The sequence below is a fragment of the Falco punctatus genome (genome assembly GCF_963210335.1).
Source record: "Falco punctatus genome assembly, chromosome: 7".
In the NCBI taxonomy this organism is placed as follows: Eukaryota; Metazoa; Chordata; class Aves; order Falconiformes; family Falconidae; genus Falco; species Falco punctatus.
In genome coordinates this window covers 54,736,645-54,749,453 of record NC_137587.1, presented here as the reverse complement: position 1 = coordinate 54,749,453, position 12,809 = coordinate 54,736,645, and the positions used below count along the sequence as shown (strand labels likewise).

Below are 12,809 nucleotides of genomic sequence, written 5' to 3'. Positions count from 1 at the left end.
TGCAGTCAGTTTTGTAACACTTGTGCTCTTAAGAATTCTATATAAATCTTGTTAATCCAAATTGTATGCTTTGTTTCAAAGGACTGGAACATGGACTTGAATTCAGGTTTTATTTCTAATTATTTTTTGCCTTTATCAGAACTGATGTGCTAATCCATCACTTTTAGATTAGCTCTAGATTTGAAAGTTGCCAGGGTTCTGGCAGCTGCTACATTTGTACGCAGCTTTAAGAAATCTTTGAGTCTAAGTAGTAGGCTTCGGAACAGACCTGGCTCTGAAGTGATTAATAGTCTGTAGCTTGAATAAAAGCACCCTCATGTGTTAGAACTAAGCATGACCAGAAGAATATAATAAAACACACAACCTGCGGGGCAGAATTAGGGAAAGACTCATTTTTGGAAGTTCAGCGTGGAGAATGAGTTTCACATTCCCACTGTAAAGTTCTGTCTTGCAGGCTGAAAGAGTCAGGCTCCGCTGCTTACTCTGAGTGAATTCATGACATTTGCGAGAGCTGAGGTGGCTGTACCCATAGCAGAACTTCGCACAAACAAAGCCTGTTACGCACAAAGGGAGATAAAATACACTTTAAATAGCAACAGATATTCTGCAGTATACAAGAGGAGATTTTCTGCAGAACAATAGATAGAAATAGCAGCCCGGAATGACCTCATATAAGTTGTGGGTTGTCGGGGCGGGGGGGTGTCCCCCTTTCCTTTCTTGTTCCTGTGCGTTAGCTTACAGGAACGAGTGTATATTAAACAAAGGATAAACTTGCATAAGGGTATTTATCTCTCTCTGGGTAAAACCCATACTAAGACATGAAAGGTAAAAGCTGCATTAATTACTCAAGAGGGATTCAAAGCTCAGCAGTTTACTAGGATTGAAGGATTTATTGAAAAACAGTGGTTCTCATGTGTAACTCCAGGCAATAAACCTATTTAATTAAAGGCTTAATCTTCTACTTGACATGTTTGCTACTGTTCCAATAAAAAGCTTCATCTGTAGCCAGTTTTTGTAACTATACAAATAATAGCAGAATCCCTCATCTTTGTTCAGATTTTTAACTGTTTAATTGTATTATGTTGGTTATATTATAAATATTTAAAGGACTTTTGTGTCTTTAGGAATCAAAAGCTTTAAATGACTTGCATTCCAAATTATTTAAATATAGGCAGTGTGTCTTTACCTCTTCCTTCTTCAAACAAAAGAATATTTTTTTTATAGAGGTTTGCATTGCTAAGTGTTCTGTACTAAGCAGCAGGATTCTGAAGAAGTTTCCCTTTTTGAGCTAGGTATGCGCACTTGTAGCTATCTTACATCACGGAGCAGATTAGACAATACTGGGAGAGGTGGTAAGAACAGTCAGATGCCTGCATTATTTTTGTGTGCTAAGATTCTGTAGTGGGACTAAACTAAATGTGTTCAGCTGAAAAAGGAGGAAAATGAGAAAGAACTGAATAAAGTAGTATTTTTGTATTAGATCCAGTTCTTTCTTAGTCCTCTTTCAGTGAACGAGAAGTGAGGAGGTGTTATCTGTATCTTTTATAAACAGATGTGTCTGGATCTCTATACATGAAAGTAGGGCGGTACACACACTTTTCACATGCGGGAAAGTCCATCACTCCTCATGATCTTTTAAGGATCAAAATGTTGCAATGACTAGACTTGATAGTTGTGTTAAAGCCATCAAACGTTCAACAAATCCTGTGCCCTTCAGGTCTAAATCGGGGAGAAAATTCTGTGGTGTTCTGTGGGAAAATATTGGAAAAAAATTTTGCTGGGTTGCTATGTTATTGCAAACAGGTGTTGGTCACTCTTTGGAACACAGCTTAATCCAGTGTGGTGTAATCGAGTCGTTCAGTGTAATGGCATCTTTCAACTCTATCTTTCCTTCACTGGGCTAGAACCTTAACTCGGGTCTCTAATCCAGCAAATACTTTAAGTCTTTTAAACTTCTATTTTTGGACTATTTCTTTGAATTACTTCTTTAACAGAAATGTTTGCTTTGCTTTGCTTTAGGTTGGGACTCATCGGGAAGAAAGTGTCAGCCTGAACAGCAACCATTCAGTTCTTCCCAGTACAGTTTCTGCTCAGAGCACAGAACTAAATCATAAAACACAAGAAAGCTACAGAGGTAACGTTCCAGGAGTATTAAATGCTGCACAGGATCTGCAGTACCCCAGTGAGGTTGTAGATCTTGGTAAAATTGCATCGATACAGGGGATAGGGACATAGATAATGGTGAGAAATAAAAATTAATTATAAATCCTGTAAACCACCAGGGATTCCAGCAACAGTTTTGAGGGCGTCCCTGTGTCAGACTTGTCCCAGTGTAGTTTCAGCAGAAGACTGTGCCTTACAGCCGCATTCTTCCAGCTTGAGGAGCCGTCATGCCATTTGCAGTACTGCAGCCATTTCCCAGTCAGCCAGGAGGGTTGCGGAGTGAGCTGGCCAGATCCCAGTCTGGCCAATAAAAGGAAGTCATTCACACAGGTGTTTACAGTTCCCTCCCTTTCCGGCCTGAAGAAGCAAGCTCTAGAAAGCAGAAGTCAGCTTACGTGTTAGTCTGCTTGCAGCGTTCAGGGAGGTGTGCGTTGCGTGTTTGGCCTAAGCCCAAGCCTCCGTGTCACTGCAGCTCTGCCCTAACATTGCAGCCCAGACGTGAGGCAGGTTTCCTTACGCTGTCACGGGTCCTTTTGTCCTAATGGTGGGTTTTGTAGCTTAAGCTGTTACTGCTCAAGCTGCCCTGTGAATGACGATCCCTTTACCAGCCCACGGCGTGTGTCCAAGTACGGCAGCATTAGCAGGATTTCTCCTGTGGCCCGAGCGTTGTTCTTCCTGTGGTCTTCCTAGAGTTCTGCTTGGCTCTGGCTGCCCATTGCGGTATCTGCTTGAGATTCTCTTAAACGTTTCATTCCTGTGACACTCACACCGATCTCTGGTTGCTTGCAGCTTTGTCAGGTGGCTTACAGAGCCAGTCTGTGGCTATAGGTCCAACAGAAATCAAGTCTGAACATAAGGAGAAGGATGAAAATATCCATGAACCCCCCTCATCGGATGACATGAAATCAGATGATGAGTCCTCCCAGAAGGATATCAAGGTCTCATCTAGAGGCAGAACAAGGTGGGTTGCTGACGTGACGTGGGGAATTGGCGCTTCGTTAATGCTCTGTAGTGTGGTGCCCTTAGTTTGATAAATGTATTTCAAGGTTTTTGCGTTAACTCAGTTCATACATTAATAGGCAGCTGCACCAGGTAAATAGTTTACCATATTCGTGTCTATTTAAATATGAGAGAGAGGATTTTCTGGGAAAGTCACCTGAGAAGGGTGCGTTCCCTTAGGTTAGTGCGTTGTCTGATACCTGCCAGTAGATAGAAGCAGTAAAAGATCCAGAGGGCCCTGCCCAGCGCAGAGGATGGGAGCGTTGGAATCCTGCAGTACTGTGTACCTGGGCCAGGGCTGCGCGCCTAAACGTGAGCCCGTGGTGATGGAGAGCGGCAGCCTGACTGATAACCCAGAGGCTGGGGTGAATACTGTAGGCAGATGCCCTCGTTACACGCTCTGTCCTTTCCCAAGCCACGGACAAAAAACCTGGAGCTGACGCCAGGTAAAATGCTTCTGGGTCTGCCTGGTAGGCCTGAGGCACAGGTGCTGAAATTAGAGGTAACGAGAATGAGAATTTTACAGCCACGGGCAGCGGACTTGGTACCATTGCATGTGTCTAATGGCATTTTAGTCTATTAATTTTAGTAGAGCAGGGGATATAAGTGTTTAGCTGTACACTGGGTATTAGAAGAAAAAAGTTCTAAAATTGGCCATAAAGTCTTTAATAAAGCTAAAACGTTTTAATAAGCATGTGAAATGGAAAATTACTTGAATGCCTTTTTATATAAGCTGATAAATTAAAAACTACTTCTTGTTTGATTTGTTCTTCACCTGACAGGATGGCTGAGAAGTCTTAACTGTTTGAACATTCATCAGTAATTGAGTGAAGTGGTAGCTTGGGCACATCTTTTACTTCAAGGGGCATTGTGTTGCCCCTACTTTTGCCAGAGATGTTCATCATCTGTAGACGATATTCTGTGGGTATTCTTCAGGCAGAAACCATTTAACATTTATTTTCAGGAAAAGGCAGGAACAGCAAGAAGCACTGCTACCTAACAGTTATCTAAGTATGCTTCAGTATGGAATAGATTAAGTGGGAAGAAGTTTAACTTCCATCAACTTGAAAATTTTGAATGAGCAGCAGGATCACTTGTTTGAAACACCAGTGATATTTCAATGTGCTTTCATCTTTACTTTCTTGCAGCAGCACTAATGAAGATGAGGATTTAAACCCAGAGCAGAAAATAGAAAGAGAAAAGGAGAGAAGAATGGCAAATAATGCTCGAGAACGTTTGCGTGTACGAGATATTAATGAGGCATTTAAAGAACTTGGCCGTATGTGTCAGCTTCATCTGAAGAGCGAAAAACCACAGACAAAACTGCTTATTCTTCACCAGGCTGTGGCAGTCATCCTCAGTCTAGAGCAGCAAGTGAGAGGTCAGTAGCCCGTCATCGCGCAGGGGCAGTTTGTGTGGTGGCTTTGTTGGTGGAATGGTGTCAGTCTCTTGAAACCTGCACAACTAGATGCACGAGTTACTGAAAGTGTTTGCTGTTCTGTAACAGTGTTGAGGTTCTTCAGGAAAAGCAAAGGATGGGTTTTTTTTTAAAGAAAAAAGGGGGAGGGGTTGAGGGAAGAGGGGAAGAGAAAGTGGATATGAGGTTTCTGTAAAAATATTGATAGGTCCTACTTTGCATTGTAACGAGCACTTAGTAGTACAGAAACTTTAGCCAAAATAAGAGATCTATTTTAAGATGAACCCCAGATAATTGAAATATTAAAATGCAGTGAATTTAACAGTGCTTACTTAGTTTTTTGGGTTAAACGTAGATGGAGGAGGAGGGAGGAAACCTGCTTCTACTTTAATTGAATCAGGGCTGGTTTTGCCTGTATTTTCTTACCCTGATTCCTTTAAATTTTTCTGAGAAAGAATCAGTCTGTTGGTAGGTGCAGAAGGAAGAATTCTTTGTGCAGTTCAGCTGTTCTGTTCTCATGCGTTGGTGAAGCTACAGTTGATTTTTAATCTCCCTTTAAACTTGGGTCAAAGACACTTTGAAGCTCTGAGGCTCCTCACTTTAACCTGGTCAGCCCTGAAGTGATCCAGCAGCTGGGCTGGGCGATCCCTGCAGGTCCCTTCCAACAGAAGGTCAGTTCTGTTCTGTGTAGCTGGCACCCGCATGGGTGAGCATCCCCACGTTCCGCTGTTCTGGCCTAGTGACTAACAGTCGGCCTCGGTGCCTCACCGATGGAAGTGCAGCGAGTGACTGGAAAAGACTTTCAGATGTGGATGATGTCAGCGGTCCTGTTCGCTTAAGGTGCTGCTACGTCTTTGAATCGCTGATGTCACTGAATGCTGTCAGTATTTTAGCGTACCTTATTTTTCCTTCCATTTCCTAATTAGTTAGTTCCTTGCATTTTGCACAGGAGATCAAAGCAATTGTTAAGCATTTATTGAAAGTGACAGAGTTAACAACGCAAGCTTAGGTACTTTGTAGTAAGGATGAGATGGTGTGTTTGCAGGCAGTTTTACTGACCCAGTTGTTAGTAAGCCGCACGCTGCCGGCAGTAGGCCTTCCAAGGCAGGCAGAGCAACTCGTTGGTCTGCAGATGAGACACCAGCTAGTGCCATGGTAAAGCCCCGTTTGAGCGTCTCTTAGACTTTGATCTTGGGAATTGTTTTGATCTGAAGATGTTTGTCATAGTCTGGAAGATAAGGTTGAGTGTTAAGAGATCAGAATACCATTAATCAAGTGTGGATTTTAATGTTTAAAAAGCACTGAGTCTATCTCCCTGCTCTTGCAGATTCTGTCATCCACAGAAAGCTCTGTGTGAAAATTAATAAAATCTCTTCTGCCTTGGTCAGAATTTGCTTCCAAACCTTACGTGTCTGGTAGAAATCTTTTTCTCCAAGCAGTGTAAATTGAGAGCTTTTCCTCCCTCCCATTTCCATCTCTTCTGCTTTCCATGTGTGTGCGGAAGCTTGTCACAACCACACCGTGCCTCCCGTGAGCGGGGCCATCCCCCGTTTTACCTTATCCGTCTTTCTTTGCACCTGCTCCTGGAAGTGACTGACCGGAGGAGCTTTGTGTGGTGCCCGGAGGAGCTTTCACCAGCGTATGACAGAGTTGCATAAACAATATCCTCTCGCTGCTGGTAATGAAGCTGCTCATTTTGTGATTGGTGCTATTCAAAACGAAACATTTCAGATTTTGAGCACTAACTGTAGGCAGGCATTTTTCTCTGTTTCCTAAATCGCTGTGAATTAACTTGCCTTTCAAAGTTTCCACGTAATTAAATCTTCTTTAAAACTTCAAGGCAAGCCACACTTAAACAAAGAAAACTGTGATTAAGAAAAGTTAGCGGGTTTCTTTTTCCAGTAGACTCTTTGGAAGTGCTCATCCTTAGGAAATGCGGTAGGAGGCTGTCGGTAATGACTTGGGTGGAAGCAGAATTAGCAAGTCTGTCTAAAATTGCCTCTCTCAAATTAGCTAGATTCTACCCCGTGTGAAGGGCAGAGGGGGCAGCAAACCGCAATCACTAGAGGGAAAGGGCTTGTACTCTCTGCTCAGTTTTGGCCGTCTCCTTATGGTTAAAATTGTATCTGCAATCTTAAAGTGCAGAACAGAATTCACTGACAGCTCGAAAAATACCTCAAACCCGTTGATTAAAATTCAACATGCACTGGTAGAATATATTAACGTGCGTTTTGTGTGTCTTTTTGGCCATCGCAATTTACATCTCTTGTATTCTGATTCATGAGAAGGCATTTTGAAGAACAGAAACCACTGACTTTTAGAAACTCATTATTTGAAAACTAGATCCAAATCTACATCCATTGAAGCTAATTAGGGAAGCGGAAACATACTGATGGGACTATCATGATAGCTAATGCACAACTGGCTGTTAATAAAGTACTGCTTTTGATGTGAGAGGAAATACATTTTTTTAAAAACAATCCTGCTCTGTGTGACTGTGTCATATTCTTCTGATTTAAGCGAGGAGGGCACAAGATGATTGCACAGTCTTTAGGGTATGAACGGAACTATGGACTTAGAACATTGTACCTCCCCCGTTCCAACAGTGGGCTAATGCTTAAAGAAAGTAACATTACTGAAACCAGCGTGGTGTCGGTGAGGATGGTACAACTTCAGCGTACCAACACACAGATCTCTGGGTTAGTCCATTGTAAGTTACAGACAATTCTCATTTTGCACTGTAGCCACTTCTGGTGACCAGGGAGGCACTGCTTTGAAGGTGTATGTAGGCAGCTGTAAAGTTTGTTTTGTTCTGGGGTTCGCTTTTTTTAAACAGCGGTTTAGGAGATGCCTGGTGGGATTTTCCATAGTGCTTGTCTGCAGCTGTAGGCCACCTGCATTTTAACACAGGGACGTCAGTGCTTAGCAGAGGGAAGCTGTGTAGCTGTTTCTATTCCAGCGGTTAATGCATCAGTATTCCCCTTGGTATCAGTGTGGGGGATGTTAAGAATCATTTTTCCGTTACAGAACGAAACCTAAACCCTAAAGCAGCCTGCCTTAAGAGAAGGGAAGAAGAAAAAGTTTCTGCCGTATCGGCAGAGCCGCCAACACCACACCCAGGAAGCCACCCTGGCCTGAGTGAAACTACCAACCCTATGGGTCATATGTGAACACCAGCCAGGTACGTCTGTGTCTGCAGGGGAATGGCTCTTGTCCTTTTTAGTGGCTAAAATGTGGGAGATAACGAGATCGGTTTATTCTTAGTTCCTGAGCTGCCACTGGCACCAAACTTCTCTGTGCTGCTAAGTGCTTTCAGATCTCTCGGCATAAGCAAAAGCATGCAGATTTGTTTAGTTTTATAATAAAACAAAACCCCGAGAACTTGTCGTTAAAGTCTCTTTGTTTCCATGCATTGTTGCCAATGGCTACATCTCTTGGCTCAGGTGGCCTTCTTGGCGTGACATCAGAGGATTAGTTAACAGCTTGCTAGATAAGCCAACTATAATAGAGATGAATTATACCATCTTTAAATGGTCTAAGTATCACATTAGTTCATTTAAAAATCCACATATTGGTTCCCAGTGCTGATGCAAAAGTTAGAGGCTTCTCATCTCCGAGAGCTTTGCTGTCTGGCTGAAGGCCAGTCATTCTGACTGCTGTCCCTTGCCCAGCAGAGATCGCCAAATACCTGAAGTCACAGTCTGTGTTAGTGCGGAGAGCTCAGGTTAGGAAAGCAGCATTTTCTGCTTTGCCCACTAAATTGGTGTTTCCACAAGCCCCCTGTAGGCCCATACCCAGCGGTTCATTTAAAACATGCTGAGGGGGCGGCCTGATGGGAATCTGCGTCTTCTGGTGCGAGGACGTGTTGGTGGATTTTGGGGTTTTTTTAGGTATCTGGGAAAAACTTGACTTTGAGAAGAAAAACTTGTGAGTATTCCATGTCTTCTAAAACAGTAGAACTGTTGCCACTTTCAAAAAGAGGGGGAGATTGGGCTGGATGCCCTGATTTTAATCCATCACTCTACTAAATTTTACAGTTTGGGAGGGTTTTTTGTTGTTGTGTATGTAGACTTTTGCTTCTGTTTTAGGTTCAGGTAGAGGCATGCATCTTGCCAGTGTATCCTGTGGAAGTTGATTATTCCCAGCGTTCCTTAGAAAGCAGTGAAATGGCATTTAAACCAAGCCTTGTTTGGGTCAGGGCCTTTTCCCCATCCCTTATAGGCAGCTTCTTCATAAAGAAGACGGGTTTCCATTTCCAGGGAAGAGGGCGCTTTGAACTTCCTTTGTTTCATTCCAGAGCAACAGGCTACTTCTAAACAGTCAGATAATTCTTGGTTTACAGCAGCCTGTAGTCAGTTCTTGCCATAATATTACAGTGAGCCACTTTGAAAAGTTGATTATATCTTTGCTTTCTTAATAGCAGTAACTCGTTAAGGTGGCTGAAGTGTGACGTTGGTGTGAAAAGGCTGCACAGGCCCGTTAGGTGCGCAGCAGGGTGCAGCGTCAGCAGCAGCGATTGCACTGGGGACTGGCTGCTGCTGGTTTCAGAGAATAAAGTCAAACACAAATTGGGGGTCTGAGAGCTGTGGTTATCCATTCTGCCAGATCCAGAGGGTCCAAACAGAAGGTTCCAGAGCGTGAACTGTGCAGTATATCATATCCCGTACAAGTGTCTCTGGGAAGGATTTCCAGGCCTCTCAATGTGATTTTTCTTTTGCACTTAACAGACTAAAAATGCTGTGAGATACAGTTTAAACTGGTTCTCTAGTGCTGAGGATAGGCTTCCTACTGATTCGTTTCCTGATACTCCTTTTTTCTTCCAACTTCCTTTCTAGATTTCCAGAATTATTGGTAGGATACACAGAAGGTGACCTTTCTTCACAAGGACACAGACAACTAAGATTCTATGAAGACACAAACCTGACAGGAGAAAACACTTGAAGCAAGAAACCCAAATGCAATCTTATGATCAAAGCTACTGGTCAACACCTGCATCAGGATTGAAGATACAAGATCTTCAGACAGAATTTCAGCCCATGGGATACTCTGAACATATCATTCTGTTGCAAGCAGTGTGTCGCTTCTGCACAATCAGAGACTGTTGTGATCTCTCCACTCATTGTGGAAGTTGCCTTGTGCCTAAACTGAATTGACAAATGCATTGTAACTACAAATTTTATTTATTGTTATGGAACTGTAAAGGTCTACATATAAAGGGAAAAGTTAACATGTTAAAAGCTGATAAAATTTCAGCTGGATGCCAGCATTTACTAAAGCTGTTCACATCAGAGAACAAAGCAGTGACAACCGTCGTCGACCCGTAGCATTCCCAGCATACCTATTAGTGTCTTAAAAAAGGAAGGGAAAAGTCTTTTGTTGTCCTTTCCTCTCCTTTTGCCATATGACTAGTGTTTTCCATGCAATAGGAAACTATTCCTTGGTATAGCTTTTTTTTATGTTATTTTTGGTCTCTGGTAATCTGAACAGTTATGGTCATAGTTACCCTTCCACACTGAGCTCCGTGCGTCAAGCCCGGCGAGAGGCCTCCTGAAGGCTGCAGGCAGGAGCAGCACTGTGACCATAACGTTTCTTGGATTTGAAAAGTGATTTTTATTTTCCCTCAGGCTTTCCTCAAACATTTTTTTTTTTCTAATTATAAACAAAACCTTTTTAGGCTTCTAGGCTTCATAGTAAAGCTTGTAACGTGAAGTGTAAATTGGGTGGGGAGAATCTACTTTGTTAGAGTTGCTTTGTTTTCCGAGCAGTAAGTACTACATATAGTACATGTAAAGTGTTAGCTGTACGTAAGCACAAAATGCATTAAAATACAAAGGAGATTTTTTTTCAGGCTGTAATTTTGGTGAATAGTAAAATCCTAAATTCACCGTGGCAGGTAGTGTGATGATATAACCACCAGTACGGTGGGCTTACTTATGTAATGGAATATAAGAGCAATGGTCACCAGTTTTTCCTTACTGTATACATTAATTATCTTGTCATTTTTGTATGGCTTGTCAGTGGAGAAAAACCCAACAGCGTGAGTCAAATGCAAACGGATGACCCCTCCCAAGCCATATTAGCATTAAACCTTTCAATGTTTCTCCACCAGAACAGTGTCCATCAGTATTCCTTTGTCACAGGTGTGTTGAAATGGTTAAAATCCCTTTGAACTTCCATGGCAACTGTCTTCCACTGCAACGACCATGGGAGGAAATTCCCGAAGCCAAGGTTGTCTGAGCGATTGTTTATATAGTGCATCTTTCATCACTGGCAATCGGTTCACACGCAAAACAGGAACAAACCAGTAATTTTTATGAGGTAGTTTAATTTGAAAGAACAAAAGATGGGTTCTTAAACTAATGAATTTAAGCTCATGTTTTGGGTGGTTCCTAACAAAACAGTTTGTGGAATTAGTGGACTCATTTCTATTACTTTAATTTGCATATATCATCAAATAACACCTGATTATATCTGTGGCCTTGTTCTTCATTTCAGTGTTTATCAGCTAAACAAATTTGTTGCTTATGACGTGTGAAAGTGATCACGTGCCACTGCCTGGCCTTTTTCCTTCTAAGCTTGTTGTCTTTTTGGCTATATTAGACTTTGCAGTATGCCCAGAAGCTTTCCTTCATAAAATAGAAAGAAAAAAACATTTGGCTTATTTTTCACTGTAGCTAGTCTTTTATACAATAATCTTGTAAGAAAATTTCTTGAATTCTAAATATTACTCTTTCTAGATTTTTGAAATCGAAAAAGTTTTCAGTAAAAAGTTTCTTACTTTATTTTACTATATTAGGTAGTAAAAATGTAGGGTTATTTACCATAACCTGTTCATTAATATCAGAAATTTACAATAGCATTGTAAGACCATAGTAGGGTTCTAGCATACCGTGTAGTACCTATGGAGTATTGTAAGAGCTAATTGTCCGAGATGAATTGCTTCTCATCTTGTTCTCCAGTTTCCATTGTTGGTTTATTGCAGATTTGTACCCTGTGTCAAATTTCAAGGTATTGCTGATAAACCTTTCCAACCAGCAGCAAGAAGTTCAAAACAATTTCTGTCAATGTAACAGAAAACACTATGTATATAACATTTATGTAGCAATAAATGTGCCATCTTTTTTTAACATGGTAAATCAGTGAGTTTTTTAAATTTCTCTCTCCTCGTAGGTAGTGTGTGGCTTCAAAAACACCAGCAAAACTAGCTGCTGCCTTTATCTGAATAAAACCGCACGTACGCTCGAGGCACACAGTGTCAGTTGCAGGCACAAGAAGTGTTGCTGCTCCCCGTGAAGCCAGTTACCGCAGTGGCTGGCGCACTGAGGAGGAGTGGTGCCTGCCCTGTGCTTGCCGCGGCGCAGGACGGGGATTGCCCAGGCAAACAGCAGACGGAGCAGCAGCTGACCCCGTGGGCACCTGCCTCCTGCTGCATCTCGCTCCTTTACTTTGCCCCTCGAGATCAGTTTCTGGGATCTGAGCCCCTTTTGTGCGTTGCAGTTCCGTGCCGAGTTGGTTCCGAGTTGATGAGGGCATTCTGTGTAGGTCTTGTGAACGAAAGAGGAGGGGGAAAGGTCTGTAGCTTAAGCTTTCTTCACATTACAACTTTTCTTTCTGGGAGTGTTAACAAAAGAAAAAGGTGTATAGTGTCCATGGCGTACACAGAGCGGTGATGTCTTTATGCACAACTGTTCAAGCCAAAACCCTCCAGTAACAAGCAGACTTTGCAGAAGCTTGGGTTTTTCCAGCTCTTCTCTAAATAAATAAATGTTAGTTGGAAAAGCACATCAAAGACCAAAGCAAACGGAGAGCTGAGGGTGTTTGGATGTGGTGTGTGTCAGGCAGTGTGGCTGCTGCGTCCAGCTCCTGGACCGTCCTTCGTAACCTTAGAAAACTTAACGATGTTGTGATCTAGTTTACGTTGTAGAAGACTTGTCAGGGTGCATATACGGCCAAGTGTCGCTGATGTGCTGGCGCTTTTAGCACAGGCAAATCTCTAAGAGGGGAGGTGACACTCGGCTGTGGAAGTATGTCTTTAATAGCAGCAGTGGAAGAGATGCCCTGCTGCCTTCCCCAGCACACATACTTAATTCAGTAATAATTCTAAATCCAGCCTTTGATCATCCATCGTCACTCCTCTCCCCTTTTCTGAACGAGACCTACTACAAGTTAGTCACTTCTTTCAGAGAGAGTAAAAATGGCATTTTCCCCTTCTTCATCCTTCCTTCACCAG

General features: G+C 42.4%; 1 protein-coding gene across 12 annotated transcripts in view; it reads left to right on the top strand.

Moving 5' to 3' along the window:
• TCF12 (transcription factor 12) overlaps positions 1–11,706 on the top strand; it is a 173,963-nt gene extending 162,257 nt beyond the window's left edge. For 11 of the 12 annotated variants that reach the window (XM_080396637.1, XM_080396641.1, XM_080396640.1 and 8 more), the window contains 5 exons: positions 2,020–2,134; positions 2,953–3,124; positions 4,311–4,543; positions 7,607–7,760; positions 9,415–11,706. In XM_080396637.1, the coding sequence (XP_080252763.1) occupies positions 2,020–2,134; positions 2,953–3,124; positions 4,311–4,543; positions 7,607–7,749 (663 nt within the window). In that variant the 3' untranslated portion in view covers positions 7,750–7,760; positions 9,415–11,706. The remainder of the gene's footprint in view (positions 1–2,019; positions 2,135–2,952; positions 3,125–4,310; positions 4,544–7,606; positions 7,761–9,414) is intronic. The other variant, XM_080396639.1, reaches the window with a different exon arrangement.
• The last annotated feature ends 1,103 nt before the right edge of the window (positions 11,707–12,809 follow it).